The 21,980-nt window shown below is 33.5% G+C and overlaps 3 protein-coding genes across 4 annotated transcripts in view; 2 read left to right on the top strand and 1 right to left on the bottom strand.

Annotated features, from left to right (window-relative positions):
- The window catches only part of LOC134268541 (uncharacterized), a 1,604-nt gene extending 82 nt beyond the window's left edge, over window positions 1-1,522 (top strand). Inside the window, exons 1-3 of the mRNA XM_062750804.1 lie at window positions 1-40; window positions 175-228; window positions 349-1,522. The exon at window positions 1-40 is cut by the window's left edge and continues 82 nt beyond it. Coding sequence (XP_062606788.1) covers window positions 1-40; window positions 175-228; window positions 349-755 — 501 coding nt within the window. The 3' untranslated portion in view covers window positions 756-1,522. The remainder of the gene's footprint in view (window positions 41-174; window positions 229-348) is intronic.
- An 872-nt stretch (window positions 1,523-2,394) lies between these two features.
- On the bottom strand, window positions 2,395-9,368 carry LOC134268552 (DNA damage-binding protein 2-like). 2 transcript variants are annotated; one of them, XM_062750821.1, is made up of 11 exons: window positions 9,314-9,368; window positions 9,093-9,229; window positions 7,743-7,943; window positions 7,329-7,520; window positions 6,724-6,872; window positions 5,984-6,083; window positions 5,442-5,619; window positions 4,928-5,070; window positions 4,140-4,304; window positions 3,776-3,821; window positions 2,395-3,609 (listed from the first exon to the last, which is right to left on the bottom strand). In XM_062750821.1, the coding sequence occupies exons 2-11, from the start codon at window positions 9,213-9,215 to the stop codon at window positions 3,362-3,364; spliced, it is 1,545 nt and encodes a 514-aa protein (XP_062606805.1). In that variant the 5' UTR covers window positions 9,216-9,229; window positions 9,314-9,368; the 3' UTR covers window positions 2,395-3,361. The 2 variants fall into 2 exon arrangements, with proteins under 2 accessions (XP_062606805.1, XP_062606806.1); XM_062750822.1 differs by lacking the exon at window positions 6,724-6,872 and adding an exon at window positions 6,271-6,419.
- A 215-nt stretch (window positions 9,369-9,583) lies between these two features.
- LOC134268551 (triosephosphate isomerase-like) lies at window positions 9,584-15,740 on the top strand. Its single transcript, XM_062750820.1, has 6 exons — window positions 9,584-9,782; window positions 13,268-13,391; window positions 14,427-14,511; window positions 14,804-14,936; window positions 15,049-15,228; window positions 15,414-15,740. Exons 1-6 carry the CDS (start codon window positions 9,668-9,670, stop codon window positions 15,533-15,535), a joined length of 759 nt encoding a protein of 252 aa, XP_062606804.1. The 5' UTR covers window positions 9,584-9,667; the 3' UTR covers window positions 15,536-15,740.
- The last annotated feature ends 6,240 nt before the right edge of the window (window positions 15,741-21,980 follow it).

Here is a 21,980-nt window from a genome sequence, read left to right as displayed (position 1 = left end):
CTGCATACAGTTATGGGACAGATTCACCCCCAAAGCCATGGTTAGTCGACTTTTTCTCGGATAGAAAAACATTTTGCGTTCTTTTAATTAGGACCGGTCATAAAATAATCAATGAGAAAAGTCTTGTACATGTATTTGTCTATAAAAACTATCGTATTCCTTTCTACCAAACAGGAATGCAGTTCCCGCACACTTCACCTGGACAGATGAACCAACAAGTATCGACAGGTATTTCTCATCTGTATCACATCAATTTTGCATTGTCCTCCAGTACATCGTTTTCATTAGTACCTATTTCAGTTCATGGCTTGGTATAAAAGACGTTTAAAAAGTTGATTATTTTGACAGGTATGCATTCCATGCAGGGTGTAGGGGCCTGTTCGTGCCAAATTCGCTGCTGCCCTGACCACACCTCACCACGGAGGCTCCCTCCCTACACAAATGTCCCTAATATGTATTCCAACACTTGTTGTGGATGTGTATACTGTCCATCTTTTATTGGACCCGGTCCTTTCTTTCCAATGGGATGGCCAATGCTTACTCCATTGGCATCTATTCAAATGGCTATGGCTATGCCAATGGCAAATGAGCCTCCAGAGGGACCGGATGCGCCTGATGCCCCGGATGCACCTGATACCCCGGATGTTCCAGATGCTCCTGAATTGGAGGGTCCGGAAGAGGCCGATCCTCCAGAATTGGAGGGCCAAGAAATAGAAAGAGACGAAGAAATAGAAAGCGACAATAGCGAATCTTAAACTGGTTATTTAATGAACCGCTGAAAATGAAACTGTAATTTTTCAAACGAGCAGCTAGCTAATGCAAATTTGGTACAATATACATTATAGTGAGAATTTGTATCATTTGTGCGGCACAACGCATCTTTGTTTTTATCAAATATATTTTAACGAGCATCATCTCTGAATTAATTATATAACATATCATTTATGTGTGTATCCCGATACACGCAATAAACTCACCATGTTATCGCATACTGTACGCACCATTTATAGGTCCATTCTCGAGCCTTTTCATAAGGGGAAGCATGATGGTCAGATGTAAAGGCCGGAGTTAAAATTTTGGGAGGAAGTTGACAAAATTACCAACTTATTTAGATATGAAAAATAATTCTATATATATATATAGGACAGCCGAAAATTGAAATACCAACACTTCATTTTTTATTTGTCAGACTTCTCATCGAAAAGGGAAATTCCAGATATTTTAAGAAATCTATCTTCAGAGCATGCGATATATCTGCCACATAAGGCTTACAAATTGAAAAAAATATTCGGACTTTTTAGTTCCTATGGCCAGGATTTTCATTTCATGTATCATTTTTTAAGAATTTCAAATGCCATTTCCATCACATAAAAATTTTATAACTCATGAGCTAATCGTTTCCCACGGGTACACCATCAGTACGCAGGACATACTTAATACATGTATAGATTTAATGTTGTGTGTCTCTGCGTGTCCAATTGTGTTTTTATCTTGTTTTTTTTTCTACAATATTACACCTGTTCCAAGTTTAAGACACATATATATCCATTTCTATTACTACTATTAAAGTACGGATAGTTGTGATAAATATCAATACTGTATATACGCGTTAATAAATTATTAGTTTTTAGCAATATTCGTTAATTATTTTTCTTCGACTGCCAGAGCCAAGACTGTCAGATTTTGCAAATACGGTACCACAAGGCATTAAAAGAATGGACTACAAGTTGTTAAATGTAATAAAAGTCAAGCCACAGAGCTAAATAGATGTTCTATGCCATATTGAGGTTTCAAATTAAATGAACATCTATTACCAGTCTCTTGTCAAAATATTAACACTATCTAGTCTCCTAATAAAAATCTATTTTACTTTTTGAAAATTAATTTAGCCTAGTATATCTTTCCTGGCACAGTGGTTCTTGAGTAAGATTAACTAGTAAACATGCCAAAATTTTCACTATTTCTGCACATCTATATATATTTTTCATGATATTTTAATTAAAGGTTTGAAAACTATAGGTTTCTGATGAGGCTTTATATTATAGCTCAACTGTTTCTAACTAAAATAGCACATGGACTAGAAAACCTTTTTTTTTAGCATTTACAAAATGATTCTTATTAAACTTATAGAAACTTCTGTTGCAATCATGTCAAAACTGTTTGAGAAGTAGCCTTCTGAAAGCTTTTCTCACATTTCTCTTTAAATAGCTAATAAAATCTCATCAGAAACTTCTGGTTTCATACCTTTAATTGATCTAAAAAATGTTTATCATGGATCAAGTTTCAAAAGAAATGTCACAAAACTCATATCAAAAATACAGTTTATTTTAAAAAAAGGAGTATCAAATCAAAAATGGCAACCAAAACTCTTTAAAAAACATGAACAAATGAAAAGTGTCAAGAAGCATCTCTATATTCCATATAACAGCAAGAAAAGGTTGACTATAAAGACTTTGAAATAGACCTTTCACAGAGTGAACAGTTTGATTTTTTGTTTCCCTTGTTCAACCATGATCTCCATGGTTTTACTAGGTTTTGTCTTAAAATGTGAACAGTCCAAGTAATTTAAAATCTTCAAATACAGTGCATAGTGTATTTTAAAGAATAAACATCTCAGCTAAATGTTTTGAAATAGATAAGCACTGCAAATAATTACTTGTGCAACAAATGCTGCCATGTAAACATTATGAATAGTATATAATGTACATAGCCTGGGAGATAAAAGAGACCAATTGTCTGTTTGGGGTGAATGAGTTCATGATGAATGCTTAGAAATGGAGAGCAAAATTTTGATCTAATACCAGAGAAATGAAAAGGTTTAAAACTGTTTGTTACAAAAGACAATTTTTTTTCAAGAAAGTCAGGAATATGGAAAAATATCAAAAATTGTAAAATATTAGCCATAATAGAACTGACAACCAAGTAATATAGAATATAGTACTGTCAATTTTGTCTGAAAAATACTTTTCATTCTGTAAGGGGAGAAATGTCTTTTGAAAAAAAATCCTATCTTCAGTTTATTGCACCATGGTAAATACATTTAATGGATTCTACTCTAGCTGCTACCTGCTGGCTAGTATTCAAGAAACACAACTGACACCAGAGATTGAACAAATTACAAATCAAACAATTTTCGTACAAATGCTGTACTATTAAAACAACCAGCTGTATAAAACATGTACATAATTCTTGAATAACATGCAAAACATGTTCTTTCAAATTACCGGGTAGGTCACATAATCACATCAGTGATTTTTTTTTCCTTGCAAATCAAAAAATTTCTTGATTATCTAAATTTTAAAATCTGAGTCCTGCAGATCATGCATGAACACAGTGTGGTAATTCATTATGGCAGTTTTTCTCATTTTTTCTTTTTCTGTTTTTCTTCTGTTGTTTTCCACATGAGTTTTGCTTTGGTTTGTTTGGTTTCTGTACTTTCTTTCATTTTCTTTAGTTTTTCATTGGCTCTCTTGGATTGGTTTAACCTTCCTGACCTTGTTTGACCCGAGTTTGAACTTTGATCCAAGCCTTTCCCACTTATCTTTGACATCAGAGACTCTTGAATTTTGGCGGCCTCTTCCCTTCTCTTCCATAATAATAAGTTGACACCTGCAATATGAAAAAATACATTTTAATGCCTGGAAAATATGAAAAGAGTATTTTATCTTACTTCAGTAAATCAGAAATTCCCACATATAAGTATTTAAATTTAAAGATCTACCATCATAGTTACCGGTAATTCAAGTTCAAAAATGTCAAGTAAACATTAACTTACCCATTCCAGAGAGTAATGTGTCTCCATTGATATTAAACTTGTTTACCTACAATGAAAACATTTTCACTTTATTCCTGCAAGCTGTTCAACTAAATACTTAAAATACAATGTATTTTTTCCCCATAAAGTCTTCAACAAAACAAGCCATAAATAAGAACAAAACTTATTTGGTTTTTTTATTAATTAATCATTGAGGAAATATGACAATTATATTTAAATCATTGCTGAATAGAGGATGAAACATTTTATAGAGAAGACAGTGAAGGCTACATGTATTTCTAAGCAGGATTTTACCATTCAATAACAAGACAGCACATAACATTTCTATTGGCAAGATTTATCTCTGAGTCTGATCAATACTTACACAGACAAGACCTGGTGCTGATGGATCATGAAGTCTAGCCACTACCTTCTCAGAGTCCACATCAATGATATCAATAGAGCGGAGTTCATTTTCATGGTAACCGCTGAAATTAGGGTCAGGATATCTTCCAATCACTGCTAGGTCTAGTAAGGGATGCCAAGTTGCCTAAAACGAAATAAAACATTTTTTATGTTAAGATTAGCTAGTCCTTGTGTGACATATGCAGTATTGTGTTTTGCAAAACTGAGATTATTCTTTGTGTTGAATAAATTCAATTTTTTTTTCAGAAAAAAAAACACCTCCTTTTGCATCTAACATAGATAATTTTCAAAGGAATAACAAACACTCGATTTTGTGGATTTTTAAATTCTTGTAGTTCAACAAATATGAGTGGACTGTGTGAGTTTGATTTCATTTTCAGACAAACATGATATTTAACCATTAAATTATTTTGTTACGGACCTTATAGATGCACCTATGTGTACAGCAAATATTGAACCCCCATGAAAATTAGGGATTTTACAGTAACATTGGAGTTGTACATTCTACAAAGAGGGCTTTTATTGAAGCATTGTTTGGCAAAGCATTCTTCTTGGGGAGTTACTAATACTTTTAAAAAAATTCACCACTCTTACAGGAAAACCTTTGTTTGAAAAAATTTTACTTGAAAGAATGCACTGCACAAAGCTTGCTCTTTTTGAGAAATATTTCAACGATTGGGAGACTTTACTGAAGTAAAATTTCAACAGAACCAGTTTCATGGAAATAAAAATTCAAAAAAACCCTACCTTTATCGGAGTAATGTGTTGGAAAAATCGATGAGGATGTAGAATGGTTTTCTCTAGCTGCCACTCAGGGGCTAGGTACACCCGTACCTGACTGTTCTGATCTGTGGTTAATAACCGACAGCCATTGGTGCGACTGAAATGAGCTGAAACACAAATATTTATTGTGTAAATCTTAAATTGTAAAGACATTCTTTACTCTGTTATTATTTTTTATTTCCAAAAAGGTTAAGCTATACTATAAACTATTTCATCTGCATTTCAAAACTAAAAGTCACAATACACATATATACAGTAAAACTCGGTTGTAATGAAGTCACTGGGACCTATGAAATAACTTTGCTATATCAGTAATTCGTTTTATCTGTATAAGTAATTCGAAAAATTTACATAGGGATAAAAAAAAAACTTCCCTACATCTGTGAATTCAGAATATTCGTGTTTGTAGTAAACAAGTTTTACTGTAAGCCATAAATCTAAATCTCACAGCAAAACTAAAGTAGAATGCCTGAGTTACCTGAATTGATGGGCTTGTCATGCTTGAGAGTGTAGAGGGAGCTTTTGCGATCTTTAATCATTCTTACGTCCCACATCTGAACGGTTTGATCAGTAGAAGCCGTACATAACATCCATTCTTCCAAAGGTGAGAATTCGCAATGGGTGATTTTGTTCTTGTGAAGGCGAAACTCAAAAGTCTGAAATGAAAAAAATCTTGACTTACTAACCCCAAAAAAATTCTTTCCCATTCTGATCAAGATTTTGGTTTATACCAAGCACATGAAAAATTATGGCAGATTTCAGGATTCAAAGTTTTGTCAATCATTCAACCAAAATGTGTACAAATGTAAATTTTGTTCAGAAAGTGTGATTTGGGACCTAATTTATTCATTCTATGATCATCAATCAAATCATTGCCAATATTTGAAATCTGATGATTAAAACCCCAAATATATGGTTCAGTTCTAGTTCACAGTGTTTCAAACAAATTAAGAAACAAATATATTAATTTTGATCTGAATGAGAGCTTGGATCGTTATGCAATGATGAAAATTGCCATACCTGTTTGCCCTCATAGGTGAGAAACTGAAGCTTTCCTACATTGTCACCTGCTGCAACAAACTTTCTCACTGGGTGTACATCCACACTACAGTACCAAAAACTGAAAAAGTAGTCAAAGGGTATTAATTCAAATAATGACTTTTAAATCATTCTCTTTTAATAACCTAATAAAGAATAGAAAAAAATATTAATTTAATGTGTAAATTAGTGTCAGCTGCACTCATGCTACTTGTAATTACCCTGTTTGCTACTTCAACACCAATTTCTTTCTTTTTTTTTTAACTTACTCATAAAAATTCATTGTATCTGCTAAAACAGAGGAAAGTTTTCCATTTAAGTCATGAAGCGTGACTGTTCCGTCGAGTCCAGCTGACACTACTTTACTGTCATCTTGTGGCCAGAATTTCATGGCTTGAATGTTTCCACCAGAACCTTTCTTTAATGGTAAAGTCACATTTAATTTCATTATTATAGTTTTCAAATGCTAGGTACCCTGTCAGCTACAAAGGTTCATAAGTACTCTTTACTTGGAATTTAAAAGAAATGTATAAAAGTTAAATTTTGGAGCGAAAGAAGTTCCAAGTATAGACGTACAATATGGTCCCTATTTTCTGGCAGAGTACCTATACATTTTCTTGTCAAAATGATCAAAAATTTACTGCACCTCTCAATTTCTCCTCTGAGAAGTGACATAGACATAAACTTCTGATCATTTTGTTAAATTTCTGAGTTACACTCACTCGTAGGCATTTTGGGTGTCTGCCAACACCTGAGTGTTTTTGCCCTCCAGGTCATTCAAAGTAATTGTGCCGTCCACAGCAGCAGTCAGAATCTTGTTATAATCGTGAGGCCAAAATCTAATGGCGTTAATGATCCCTCCAGGTCCCATCTACATAACACCAGTCTCAGTTAAAATATTTATAGCATCGTTTTGTTCTCCTTTTTGATAAGAGGCAAAAAGTACAACTAGAAGCAGGTCAACTTAAAGAACAAGTGTCAACTCTTATGCACTCCCTCCCCCAAAAACAAAATGCATCTCTTTTTGATTACAATTTATGTTAATAACCTATTTTTTTTGTCTCTTTCTGAATGAAACAAATGAATAATGAATTTACAGTATCTTGTATATTTAAATTTACGTATACTTCATCAATATAGTTGAATCTTGAATCTATGATGTATGAGGATGACTAATTATCAGTAAGACTTATTGAGGTCATTCTAGTGTTCTTCAGTAAATTACAACAGAATTTTTTTATGCATTACTTTGTGACACTGTGACACCAGCTCACCCTCTGGGACCCCACCTTGGCCCTAGGGCTTTATTTATGGATATAAAACTTACCCCCTGAATGAAGTTCTGCTTTTTTGTATTGTAGGTGTCCCACAACATAATGTCCCCTCCCTTGGACCCCACAACCGCCACATCAGGGTTGGTGGGGTGCCACTCCATCGAGGTAACTCTCCGATCAAAAGGACTGATCATAGTGGAGATCTGCATGTCTGATAGCATATCTATCATACATTTTGTGGCACTCTAAAAAGTATTTTTGAAATCTTATATAAACATTTCTTCACAAACATGACTCAATGAACATTATTGCAAACCACTAGTTCAAACGTCTTCCATCTTTAAAAGTCAAAGTTGCATCAATATCAATGTTCATTGTACCACATATGAAACCCCTGGATTGCATCAATGATTGATTTTTAATTTATTGTTTTAAAAAAATCTCAAAAGATGTATTTGAATACAAACTTGATAAAGACTTCTTTTCTGGACACCCATGGAGTATCCGTGCAGTTGTGGGATCAGATTGTTGGTTTTCAAATAGGATGGTGTTGCCACTTTGACTGTATATGGAACTGTCCTGGGTTTAAGTCCCAATATTATTTCAGAGCTATCAGTCCTGTTATTGTTGTTACTGGGTACTTTCTCTGCTTGTTTCTCTTTCTTTGCCTGTACAACAAAATAATAAAAAAATTACAAATGTTGATGGTTTGGGGTGTGGTGCACTGTGTAGTTTTATGTTAAAGAATTTATAATTATAGATCTGCATCTTCCAAATGCACAGGACATTTAGAATGTCTTGATTGTAATGCCATAAAACGTAATGGTAATATGTATTTCAAAATTGAAGCATAAAACACCATGCATATAATGCTACCTCTTCTGAAATCTGAATCTCCATTTTCATCAAAATTTGTTTTAATACTGTAAAATCACATATTTTCAAGGGATCAAATTTTCGAGGATTGAGTAAAAACTCTTGGTTTTTTGGGATTTGAATTCGTGGATGAAGAATTGCTAAGTAGCTATGCATGTAACGTTTTACATTTTGTGTTGGACATAAATGCGTAGGTCACTTCATACCTCGAATACAATGAAAATTAAACCCCCACGAAAATTTTATTCCACAGTATTAGGTGTCATCCATCATGATCCAAAAATTAATTATATAACCAAGAAGCATTTAGGTATATATATATATACAAGATATTCAAAATAACTGCTATTCTAATTTGTTACATCAATAAATCTACAATTTCATGTTTTTATTGCTCATAATCATATCTTTTTTTTTCTATTGAGAAGTAAATGTCTCGTTCTTATACTCCTAACTCAGGGAGAATGAGTCATAGTGGAATAATAACAGAGAATAAATCATACCTGTACATGTTTACATTTCATGCAAATAGGAAAAGAGGTTCCAGAGATTATATTCAAATGTGTAAATTAATCACAGGTGCTTGAGGACAGGACCCCCCCCCCCTGTGCATATAAGACCCCCGGGCCTGTTAGACTTTTTTCACATAAATTATATATGGATGACACATTTGTGATATATTCTAGCCTATCAATTCAGAAAATTTGCTTAAACTTACATTTTATAAAAATATCTACCCTCTCTATATGTTGATTTTTATATAGAGAATGTAGGGTAGATTTAATAGAACGTTTGTTTTAGGTAATTTTTCTGTGTTTGCTGGTATAGATCATATCACAAATATGCCATTTTAAGATTTTTTATTAGAAAAAAATGTTTACATTTCATGCACATAGGAAAAAAGGTTCCAAAGATTATATTTAAATGTGTAAATTAATTACCTGGTCTCTTTTCTTCTTCAGTTTTTGGGCGTAGGTCTCGTCAACATTGCATTCGACAGCCCTCAGTTTTTTGGAACTTTTCCCTTCATTTCCCAACTGTTCATCTTTTCTTTTCCTCGGCATCTTGACTGATCACTCTGAAAGTATGCAGTTTGTACTTGAGTACACAAAAATATATAATTGTCAAGACAATTGAAATTTAAATTTAATTAGAAATTCACCTCTCTCTTCCAGCGTTCTGGGAGTTGGTTATGTAAAAATTTCGCGGGAGAATCATACTATTAGAACCATAAACGTTACACTTTTCCGTCAGCAACGTAAAAAAATACAACAGCTTTTAGTTTCAGGTTTGTTCAGACCTTGAAATATTTGTGACTGGACTTCGGTTTTAATCTCTTTGTATTCATCCACGTATTTATTTTTTATATTTCTTTTCTTTAAAAAAATCACTTTTCGGAACATTCATAGTTTCAATATATGCTCTGTATTTACTTTGTGTGCAAGGTCAAGGCCAACAAAGGAAAAGGAAGGTCATTTGAGGAAAGCCGGCTGTCAAATCACTTTAAACAACAACCATGTCAAACCAAAGGAAATTTTTTGTTGGAGGAAACTGGAAGATGAACGGGAATAAAGAGAGCATCGCTGGCATCGCGAAATTCTTGAATGCAGGACCACTGGATTCAAATACAGGTGCAAAGATGCACGTGCATACATGCACAAGTTTTCATTTGTGCATGACTCTAATAGTTATTTAATTTTATTACCATTTACAGTCTATGTTAATTTATATGACTTTCATTTTGTTGAAAAATGCTATGCATCTAGGTAGTCAGCATAAACAGGTTGGGACCAATCACCCAAGTGGGATATGACAGTCCAGTTGGGGTATAATTAGTTAGAATAAGCAAACTGTGTCTCGGTACAAGCCCTCACCACAGTTAGAATATGTCCCATATACTTGCAATGTAGCATATTGGAGCGGATCTGCTCCGAAACGATTTTGAAGAATATAAATGATTTGCCCTGGTGGAAATAACTACCATATTAATCAAAACAAACCTTTTTGAGACTGTTTATGCCTTTTATCCCAAAAAATAATCCATATAAAGACGAAAATGTAATTAACTTTTTTAACGTTTTTCTTTGGCTTCAAATTTACCTGCCATATTTACATTCGGAACTCTCTAGATTGTTCGTAGTAATGCACTGAGTATTTTTTATTGCCCGTTACCACATGCACAATACAAAGTTTTTTGGTAAAGATTTTTATTTTTATAAAAAAATCAAAATTTACCTGGTATCTTCAATTTTGAAAAAAAAAAATAATTGCCCTGTGTCTTTTCCAAACAAACAATTTTTTAAGGTTGGCCTGCTTTGAATTTGTTGAATGACAGTTATCGCCCGTGTTTCTTTTGCTACATTACGAATACACGGAACGAATTCTATCGTTAAACCGGGTCCATAGGACAATATCATTTTAACGATAGAACGTTCTATCTAGGGTATAATATCCCAAATGAGCTATAAATTTACAGTGCAAAAATTTAAAAATTTTATTTTGGCAATAAATATCATTATTCATAAAACTTTTGGTAAGCAAGTTTTTCTACAACCCTACCGTTTGTTAGATTGATCCCCAAGAAGTTAAGTCGATCTCCTAAACAAATGACATACAGGAAAACTTGTCAACCAAAAGTTATTCCTTTTTAAATGTCCTGATACAGATTTATGATATTTATAGCCAAAACAAAAATTTTCAATTTTTGCACTGTAAATTTATAGCCCATTTGTGATATTATATCCCAAACAGACTATTATATCCCAATAGGGCGATTGGTCCCCACCTGATAAAGCAGGTTTGTGGTGTAATATGTGATAGAATCTATTCTAAAAATGAAGAAGTAAAGTGCACTTGGGGCACTCTCTACCAATGGCTCTCATATATTTTACGGTAATAAGTATGCAAAATGTAATTCAATCTGTGCTAAATGTTGACGTGAGTGTAGTGTAGCTGCAGAACTGTAGCTCTCCGAAAAAATATTTTGACAGACCGGATAGCTACAGTGCCACCCATTGAAAAAACTATATTTATTGCACACAAAAAAGTGTGCATTTTCTCGATTTATTTCTCCATGTTTTTAAAACTGTCATCTCAAAATATAAGTAACCTTGTGTTCCTAACATATTCTTTCACTGTTTCCACGACAAAATATTCCTTATAATTGTTGTTAATAGCCCTCCTGGCCCCTGAAACTGAGATCATAGAAAATTTTGTCTATTTATACTGCCAGTTTGGATTGCAAGTAGCTGCAGATCTGTAGCTCTGAAACAAATAATTTGGCAGACCGGAGAGCTACAGTGCCACCCATTGAAAAAACTGTACATGATATATCGCGCACAAAAAAGTGCCGTGTTTATCGATTTATTTCTCCATGTTTTTAAAACTGTCATCTCAAAATATTAGTAACATTGTATTCCTCACATAATCTTTCACTGTTTCCACAACAAAGCATACCTTATAGTTGTTGTTTATAGCCCTCCTGGCCTTGAAATGGAGATCATCAAAAATTTTGTCTGTTTATACTGTCATTTTGGTTTGTAAGATAATTCGGCTCAACGCACGTCGTGTAGATGTCAAATACGAAAGTACTAGATAGAAGAGTATGAAATTTTTTGAAATCTAATTTTTTTGCAATAAAGGTAAGAATTTGGAAGAATAAATCCATACACAAGTGCAACTTTTTGTGCACAATAAATATACAGTTTTTTCAATGGGTGGCACTGTAGCTCTCCAGTCTATCAATATATTTTTCGGAGAGCTACAGTTTTGCAGCTAGTTTGCAAGACAATTCGGTCCAACGCACTTCGTACAGATGTCAACTACGAGGGAACTTTATAGAGGAGTAAGGAATATTTTGAAATTCATCTTTTCCGTGATTGAGGTAAGGATTTCAAAGAATTAATCCAGAACTAAGCGCAACTTTTTGTGCGCAATAAATATACAGTTTTTACAATGGGTGGCACTGTAGCTCTCCGGTCTGTCAAAATATTTTTTTCCTGAGAGCTACAGTTCTGCAGCTAAGCGCAGTGAAGAAGTGTCTGGGAGAGGAACAAACGACAATTCTGCAAGGGAGATTACACCTGCATGGGGTTCTTAATTGTTAGAATAATCTTATTGTGTCTTATGCACGTCACCACAGTTTAAAAACATCCAAATACAAACAAAATTGCCTTTATAGGGCCATGGATTCATTACAATTTCAAATATAAACATACATGTACTTTTCTTTGCTATATATGATATAATTTATATCAGTAAATCGTTTTAATATGTTTTATCATGTAACCATTTTCACTCCCAGATTCTAATTTGATGTATCATATAAATATCTCAAGTTCAGGGCACGATTGAGCTATTTTTGACAGAGTTTTGTCCCTTGGACTTAGAAATATTCCAATTATTTGGGGGAGAGGGGCATAAATGTTTTTCAAATATCTCAAATGATCCATCTTTGCTAGCCAAGGTTTTCCGATATGCTTTTTTCCTCATAAGCCCTTGGTGTTAAAAAAGTTGGGATTTTTTTCTTAAGTTGTTTTTTGAAGCGATTGACACCACTTGACCATTAATCAGCCATTGTTTTTCGTAAATGATGATAAATGTGTTTGGGACATATTTAGACACTTTATTCTTGGAAATGAAAAACACAAGTAAAAAACGATCATGTTATTCTGTGAATAGATATGAGTTATCCAAAAATCTTAAGATCTGAGCAAAATTTTGAATTAGAATCTACATTGAAGATGTAGACTTGCACATTAAAATAACAAATGAAAAATCAATACCTTCTCGTGTAATAATTCTTTTAAAACTACATTATTTATTTCTGTTGATGACGCAATCTGTGTGTGCATGTTCAAAATTTGAGTTAATGTGATGAAAACAATCCCATCTTTTCACAGCACGGTATGCCAAGGGATTATGAGGAGAGTAGCATATCAGAAACCCTTGGCTAGATAAGATGAAATATCTCTTGTTTTACAATATATTGATGAGACATAGGCTGCACAGAGATAGGCTAAATGTTAAGGGTACAGTGTAAATGGTTACTTTTAGCCATGGTGCAAAATGTTTGTGAATAAAAAAGGTATAAAAATTTTGAACCTTCCCATTTCAGAGGTGGTTGTGTCCCCGCCAGCATGTTACTTGGAATACACTAGACAGGTAGTAGATTCTAAAGTGGGAGTGGCAGCTCAGAACTGTTATAAAGTGGCAAGTGGTGCTTTTACAGGAGACATCAGGTATGGGAGAGACTCCTTCAATCACATTATTTCTCCTTCTGTCCAAGACTGTTTAAAATCATATCAGCTAAGTTATGTAAGAGAGCACTGCAGGATCTAGCAGAGCTCTAACACTGTGTAGGAATAATATGCAAAAATTTTTGTGTTATTAAAGTTGTTTAATATTTATTAATTTACATTGTATTCCTCAGTACCTACTTGCCTTTTGTTTATATTTACGTTTGACCAATTTGGCCATAATGGAATCTTCCGCTGGAAGGGTCTAATTGTTAAATTTAAAAATGGGTTCTGCCCGGAGGACGATTCTATTCACTAACCAATCATATCTAGGGGTTTTCTATTTCTCTTTGAACGCCCCCTATCGGTAGCCAGCTAGCGCCACCTATTGACGTCATTTTCATCCAATCAAATTGCCTGTTGTACTATTTTTAAATTCGATCACTGTTTCAGCCAATCATATCGCTTTATTCATCTATTTCAACCCATGTTTTGGTCAGTAAGCATCAGTTTCTCAGAAAATCCTCCGAGGCAGAATCCACGTCGTTTGACTCTGTGATCAAAACTTAATTTTTTTTTTTTTTTTTTTTTTTTTTTTTTCTTCTTCTTGTGAGCGTGTGTGTGTGTATGGTGTAAGAATGTGTCTTTTACTCATATTTATGTCTATTGTAGTAGTAATAGTTTTGATTATACCATGATCTGCATTTTCTGCGTATATCTTGAATATCCCTGTGAAACTTACATTGTTGTAGGGAAATTACCCATGATTACCTCATTGACTTATATGTTTACCATTGTAACATTGCATAATAAAATCATGGTTTTGCCCAAACTGTGCTTTGTCTATTTACAAGAGGAAATTAAATACATGCATGTAGCCTACCAGGTAGGCTGACTGCTATATGATCTTAAATGCAGCCCTGCATGGTGAATAGCAGTGTAATTTACTAGTTTATAAACATTGTTTTTGTTTTGTTTGTTTATCATCATAAAGTCTAAAAAGCATGTTTGACATTTTTTTAAATATATTTTTTTTAGTGCCAATATGATTAAAGACCTCGGATGTGAATGGGTTATTCTGGGGCATTCAGAGAGAAGAAATGTTTTTGGTGAATCTGACCAGGTATGCTTAGAGTATCAATGCACAGACTTTCTGACTCTCATGCAGTTCCTAAATTGTAGAATTTTACTTTTCCTGTCATTTTTTGTTAAGTAATTTTATCAGCTAAGTTTGTCAAATTTGTAAAATTGGTAATTATGCCTCATTATATAAATTGAGATGAATGAGTTTTTTGTTGTCAAAGATTCTTTACATTCATCTGAAAGAGCAGAAGAATTCATCTAGGAAAAAGATCGCACATAGGTGTTATAGCTGTTTATGAATATCAGTGTGAAAGATAAATGTTATTTTCCAGCTGATTGGTGAGAAAACAAAGTATGCACTAAGTCAAGGTGTGAAAGTAATAGCCTGTATTGGTGAGAAGCTGGAAGAGAGGGAAGGTGGAAAAACCGAGGAAGTGGTTTACAGACAAACTCAAGCCATCATTGGTATGTAAAGGGATTACCCTCCCTAAATATGATTATTAAACATTAAGTAAATTACATAATGTAAGATGACTAAAATAAAAAATAAAATAAAGAATTGTTCTTTTTCATGCAGAAAATATAGCAGCAGACCAGTGGCCTAATGTAGTGATAGCCTATGAACCAGTGTGGGCCATTGGAACTGGGAAAACAGCAACCCCAGAACAAGCTCAGGAAGTTCATGAAAAATTAAGAGCCTGGTTAGCAGATAAAGTGTCAAAAGAAGTGGCAGCTGCTGTCCGAATTATCTACGGTGGTAAGTATTGCCTAATAAGTAGGTATGTTTTTCTGAAGTGAATTGCATGATGTTTCTGTATACTTTTCAAAATTTAAAGGACTTTTGATGTTGATTATCCCTTTCTGAAAAAACAAGGAGATACAAGAATGAAAAAAAAAGTGTAAACAGTGATGGATACTCACAGATTTTTTTTATATTTTCAGGATCTGTTAATGCTGCCAACTGCAAAGATCTAGCTTCTAAACCTGACATTGATGGATTTTTAGTTGGAGGGGCTTCCCTTAAACCAGATTTTGTACAGATTGTCAATGCCAGACAAAAGTGAGAGTGGTGCCATATTCCTGACTTTAGAAAGTTTTAGAACAGAAAGTTTAGCAAGTTTTGTGTTCATTTTGTTGTTATATTCTATAAAACAACACTGTTACAATCTTACACCTTTCTGATTTCTGATGTTATTGATGATGTAGAAGTGCTACAGTTTTGTGTTTTTTTGTTTCAATACTGAAATAGTTGTTAAAACATGACTACTTTTGGTTTTTTTTTCAATATATACATGTACCTATTTTAATTGTGAACCCACAATGCTTTTAACAAAAAATAAATATCAAGCAAAAAATCTGGTTTTCTGTCAAACTTATTTCTGAGTTCTCTTTCACATAAATGACAGAATGAGCACAATCTCTATAGGTCTTATCATAGACCTGTGAAATACCATCAATTTACAGGAATACCTGGCATAAATTCTTTGGATTTTAATGCATTCGTATTGGAGAAATTGTAAATTTATACAGAATTGGATCATTTTGGATGATATATTTTGGTTGACCATGAAAATAGAATTATCAAATGACTGTATTAAGATTTGGATAAATATTATGTAATGATAGATCATTGAATAGAATCCTTGAATACAATTTGAACCCTTCATTTTAACAAATTAATCTCCCTTTTACCTGAGAATACTTTGTACTGACTTTGTTTAAAATTGGCACAGTGGCCTTGCCCTACCCTTGGGGGTCATTATTTAATCATTTAAAATCTACTCTAGTCTACCCCAAGATACTTTTCTGGCTCAGTTGTTTTTGAGAAGGTTTTTTAAATAAAAAATTGCAAACTTTATGGGTCTGTAGCAACAAGCAACAGTTACAAAGGAGGGGATGGGTGGGGGAAACTCACCCCCCTCCCCAACGTTCTAAGGGGCTAAACGTGTGTGGAAGCTTTCTTATGTATTATCAATTCATTTTTAATATCTCATGTTGGTAAGATGGTACCACAATGAGCAATCAAAATTTACATAAAAACTAGATGTATTGTGAGCAATGAGCTCACGAAATGATACCCCCGCCTCCCATATGGTTATAATCATATGGCAAAGTCCATGTTTTGCTGTGGCCGGGAAACCCGAAAGATTTGTGAGATCAAAAAGTAAAATAGGAGGTCCACAATGGAAATGTCTGTGAAAGTTTCATTAAATTTCCTTTAGTGTATGAAAGGAGTTGCGGATAAGAGATAGGTACCCCAAAGCGTAACAAACGGACGGACGGACGGACATACCGATTACTATATACCCTCCCAGTTTTCAAGCAGGGGGTATAATCAAACGTGTAGGGAAAATCTTTAAAAATTCACACCATGATGCTAATAAGTGAATAGAATATGGGAGCATCCTAAGTCAATGTAGAGTTTTCAAGTTTGAATAAATAATACCCCTCCCTCTTTGGGGGGGGGGCACTTACCGGGTATATATATTAATTTCTGCTTTTTATCTAGCCTAGCAATGTGGTCCATGGACCCCTTTTTTAATTCGGAGGAAAATATCCAAAGACCCTTTACTTTCCATCCACACTGGGTGGTCATGCCATTGCAGTGATTAAGACTAACCATTTAAATACATTGTATTTTTTAAAGTGGACCAGTGTTTAATTTTCCATCCCCTGACCTAGACGCGTACAATGTATCTATTCTGCTCTTTAAATGATGAGCCGGAATAGTGAAATATCATACAACCAAAACCTATAGATGGAGACCGAACTACTCTGAAATTAATTGATTTTCTTTTTGTTGAGTCGATACACTTCTAAGGACTTATACATAATATACATCCGATAGATGTGGGAATTATTTTATTAAAAGAAGCCCTATATTAATTTGAGGCACTCTAGTAAAATAATGAGATAAAAAATGAGCTGATTGGAAATATTTTAGCAGATTTTTTTCTCGGAAATTTTTGCTAGACAGGTAGAAAAGAACTGACATTTTTATAGACTTCTTTGCAAATGTTGCAATATTCGATCCCTAAGTAAACAGGAAATAACGATCTGGTGGAAAACAGCTTCTGTAAAATGTGTTTTCACAAATGAAAAATTAATGAGACATACATAGAATGGGTAGTACAAGATCACAGGTGCTTAAGGACAGGACCCCCCTTTCGATATAGACCCCTGGGCCTTTTCGACTTTTTCTCATGAATTATTTTTCAATGACATACTTCATGTATTTGTGACAAAATCTATACCAACAATTCGAAAAATTACCTAAAACAAGCATTTTATAAAATCTACCCTTCGTTTTATAAATAAAATATGGATTGGGATAGAAATTTTTATAAAATGTTAGTTTAAGCAATTTTTCGGAATTGATAGGATAGAATATATCACAAATGTTTCATCCATATATAATTTATGTGAAAAAAAACCCCCGAAAGGCCCTGGGGACTATAAAGGGGGGGGGGGTCCTGTCCCCAAGCACCTGTGTACTTGTCCACAAATCACCGCTGGTGTAGCTTTCCTGATATGAAGATGTTGATTTAGATGAAAGTTCTTTGCAACAAAAGGGACATAATGTCAATCTTGAACAGAAAAAAGGAGTCAACGCCAAAGGCAATAAGTATAATTTATTTGTGTATAAATTTAGTAAACATGAAGTTTTATTGTATTGCTAAAAATAATACTCACGTGTCATTTTACAAATTATATTTCATCAAAGTAATATTATTAGTAAAACAGCTCAAAAGTGAAGGTTAAACGCCAAGGTCAAGGATAAAAGATTTTTTTAAATACTGGTTCCCTGAGAACCGTCTTCTTGCAAGGAATGCAGTGGTAAAATATGAAAACCTTCGAATCATATGCAAGTATAATGCTAAAAATATGAAAGACACCAGGGAGTTCTGAGTCAATTTGTCGCTTTATTGACCCAGTACCCCTGACGTTGTGAGGATGATTGTCGATATAATTTGAGCATTGATAAATATAGAGAATTATTCTTGAGAATAAAAGTGTGGGGGGGGGGGGTAAATTGGCTTTGATATATGATTTTCCTTTTCTGGTAGGGGCCCTAGCTTAGAATACAGACTCCCGGGGGAAAGTTGGCCGTGGGTCCAACTCTGTACAACACAAATGCACCGAACATCTCTCCATCCTTATGTTCATTCCTATCAATTCTTAAAATATCACTAACCCTTCTAGATTATGCTCTTCTGTCTTCAAAAGAAAAGCTCATCAAAGTACTCAGAAGTACAGAGAGCCGGGCTCATTTACAGTGTAAAATGAATTTCTTACATGAATCACGTTTATATTCTGATAAAAAAAAATTATTTTAAAACTATCAATATAAATGATAAGACACTGACAGTGAGTTTTTCAATCCTAATACCACGGTCCGATTTTGTCAGAATCAGAATTAATCTGGTACCACAGCTGAATGTAAACAAACAGGCCAGTCTGGTTCTCTCTCCTGCTTTACCTCGTGTGTGTAGAAAACTACGATAACAGTGATTATCAAAAATCCTTACGCTAATGAACTATGTTCTTTGACTTAGGACTGAAGTTTCAAAGTCATTACTACTAATGTTTATTTATATACAATGAAGCGCATTGAAGTGGTAAAATTTTCCGTTTGGATGGAACGTTTTGAGCTATCTTTAGACACGCCTATTTCTTTAGAAAGGAAAAATCGGTCAAATGATTCAATCGAATACCTGTAGAATAGGTATTTCATAAATATAATAGCCAGTGAAATTGGTGGCCAACATAAACACCGAGTAAGCACGTGTTCGACTGATACATGTGCTATGCTAACTCCAATAACCATGATAAAATCATAATTATGTAAAATTCGCTGCAATGCCTGTTTTACATAAGCGGGAACTCTATATATAGCTCTTTCTTATTAAAAAAATCTTCATTTCAGTGTAACTCATGTTGCTTGGGGTGTACTAAAACATTACGACGAATACTTCTTTCTCGTTTCTAAAGAAAATTGGGCGTGTCATTATGTTATAATTGACGTTCAAAACATGACTCAGAACGTTTCATTTAAATGGAAAATTTTACCACTTCAATGCGCTTCATTGTAGATAAAACTTCGTTTTATATTTGTTGCTTTATTTAGCATTTGTATTATCTCAAAAGCGGTTGAGAGTAATAACTATAGTTTTGCACGTAACTTTAAAATGGCGACTATGGGGTTGACTTCCAGGATGACATAAGCCGGTGTAACGTTGAATTTTGACCCGGGTTGAAAATTGACCCGGGGATCATTTTTCAACGTTGAATACTGACACTAAAGGTGTTGAATTTAGACACTAATCCGTTGAAAACTGAGCCGGGTCGTGGAATTTTGATCATGAAACCGGTTCAAAATTCAACAGCATAAAAACACATATTTATGATTGGGTTTTCACTAATGTGACTTAATTCATAGGTATATGAGGCTCCGTTTTGGTATTTACTGCAAAAAGTAATATCCCCTATTTGAATAAGTGATATCACCTGTTCCAATAGATGATATCACCTATTTGATTTGAATTTGTGATATCACCAATTCGAAAAGGTGATATCGCCTATTCGAATGGGTGATATCACCTTTTCCCGTCGAACAGCTGTAGTTTTGTTTTTGCTTACAAATTAATTTATTTCACTTATATATCATGTTAACAACAAGAAAATCGTAGAAAACGAAAACTGGGTAGTCCGAATTTTCTTGGTTCCAGTGGTAATCTATATATTACAGAGAGCATTCATTATTGACTTCATGCTTTTTTTCTTGTGATCATATGCTATATTGCAGGTGTCCTTTTAGAAAATTTCATTAAAGTGAGTGACATCCCCCCCCGCCTAGTTTTCTCATAGAACAAGTGTTAAAATGGAGATATTTTTTTGTAAAAACAAAAAAAGTATTGATTTTTCAATTAAAGATAATACAGAGTATGACTTGAAGTTTCTGAAAAAAAATTACTACAACTTGTATTAATATTTTTTAATGTTCCATAATTGATGAGACGTAACAATGCCTTGAAGTCTTGAATTAGGATCTACATGTGCTTTATATTAAAACATACTGGATACCTTTGTCAAAAATTGATACGAGACATAATCAAATAATTGAATTAGCATTCTGAATAACTAAATCCTCTATAATTACTCCATCAATGTATAAAACGAAACACATTTATTTAACATTAAACAGCAACAGCTTAATTTATGCTGATCCCTAGTCTCTAAGTCTTGAAGAGAGAAAACTTGTGCCTTATTCCCAAAATTTTCAATTTTTTTTGGTCAATCTATGTGATAAAATGATTTATATTCGATAATAATGTGAAACTTTACATTCCTATTTAACTGAGTTTACAACCAATTCTAGTTTAATTTGTCATATTTTCCAGAATGCAATCATGGCAATTATTGAAAAAGAATAAAAAAAAAAACATCGCATAGGAGATCAAAGAGATAAAATTATGTAAATAAGATGAAAAGTTTATCGAATAGGAATCTTTTTTTTTCGAATAGAAATGGATGCTAGTATGTTTTCGAACAACAACTTTATTGCATATAAACCAAATAATTATCGAATTAAAAAAATAAAATTATCGAATAGGAATGACAAAATTAGCGACTAGCAACCGATTGTTTTAAATATCAATGACATCGAATAGGAAACGCGTGTTTTCGAGAAAATAAATGTAAATTTTATGATATATGAATCATATTGTCACATTTCCTGTAATTGGAATAGCAATTTATCGAATACAAATTACAAATAATGGAATAGAAATAACAACTAATCAAATAGGAATCACATTCCATAGAATAAGAATGTTTTAGAATAAGAATAATCTCATTCTCAAGTTTATGGTCCGAAAGCGATCAATTTTCAAGCCGAGACAGTCAACTGACAAATAAGTTAATTGTTACAGGGATTTCAACAAATTATTTAAAGTCAGCATTACTTACATGCTATGGTCGCTATATTGCTCTTTTCACAAATATAACCTATCATTGGAATCATTTTCGTCGATGTGTTTCATTCTAATTTTTAGGCTATAAATTTTGTTATTTTTATACTGAGTTTGACTAGATGGGATGTTCCACCCACCTGATCAATATATATAGGGCTACTTTTTAGACTGCAGATTTTTAAGATTTTTGTTTTATGACCTATTCGTTGTTTTGTAGTTATTTATGGATGCCATGGATTTTGGAAAGTATTGTCAACAATAAAGTTGTCATGCTTGAAGATAACTGAAATCGTGCACTGTTCAAAATGTACATGTATACACGGGGTGATACTGTATGTTTATTTCTATTATTCTTGAAAAGGGAAAAAATTGAAACCGAAATATAAATAAAGTGATATTGATAAATCCCGTAAAACAACTTCCCAACTAAAAAAATGTTCAAACTTTGAGGTGGGGTCAATATTCAACAGGGTCAATTTTCAACTTGTTGACGTCATCAGGTGTAAGGAAAAAAAATATCAAGCTGTTGAAAAAT

This window comes from Saccostrea cucullata, unplaced genomic scaffold (assembly GCF_032062105.1).
Source record: "Saccostrea cucullata isolate Sc308-1 unplaced genomic scaffold, CSIRO_AGI_Scuc_v1 ctg228, whole genome shotgun sequence".
Lineage (NCBI taxonomy): Eukaryota > Metazoa > Mollusca > Bivalvia > Ostreida > Ostreidae > Saccostrea > Saccostrea cuccullata.
The sequence above is the reverse complement of the archived record's forward strand: the minus strand, read 5'-3'. Positions and strand labels throughout refer to the sequence as shown.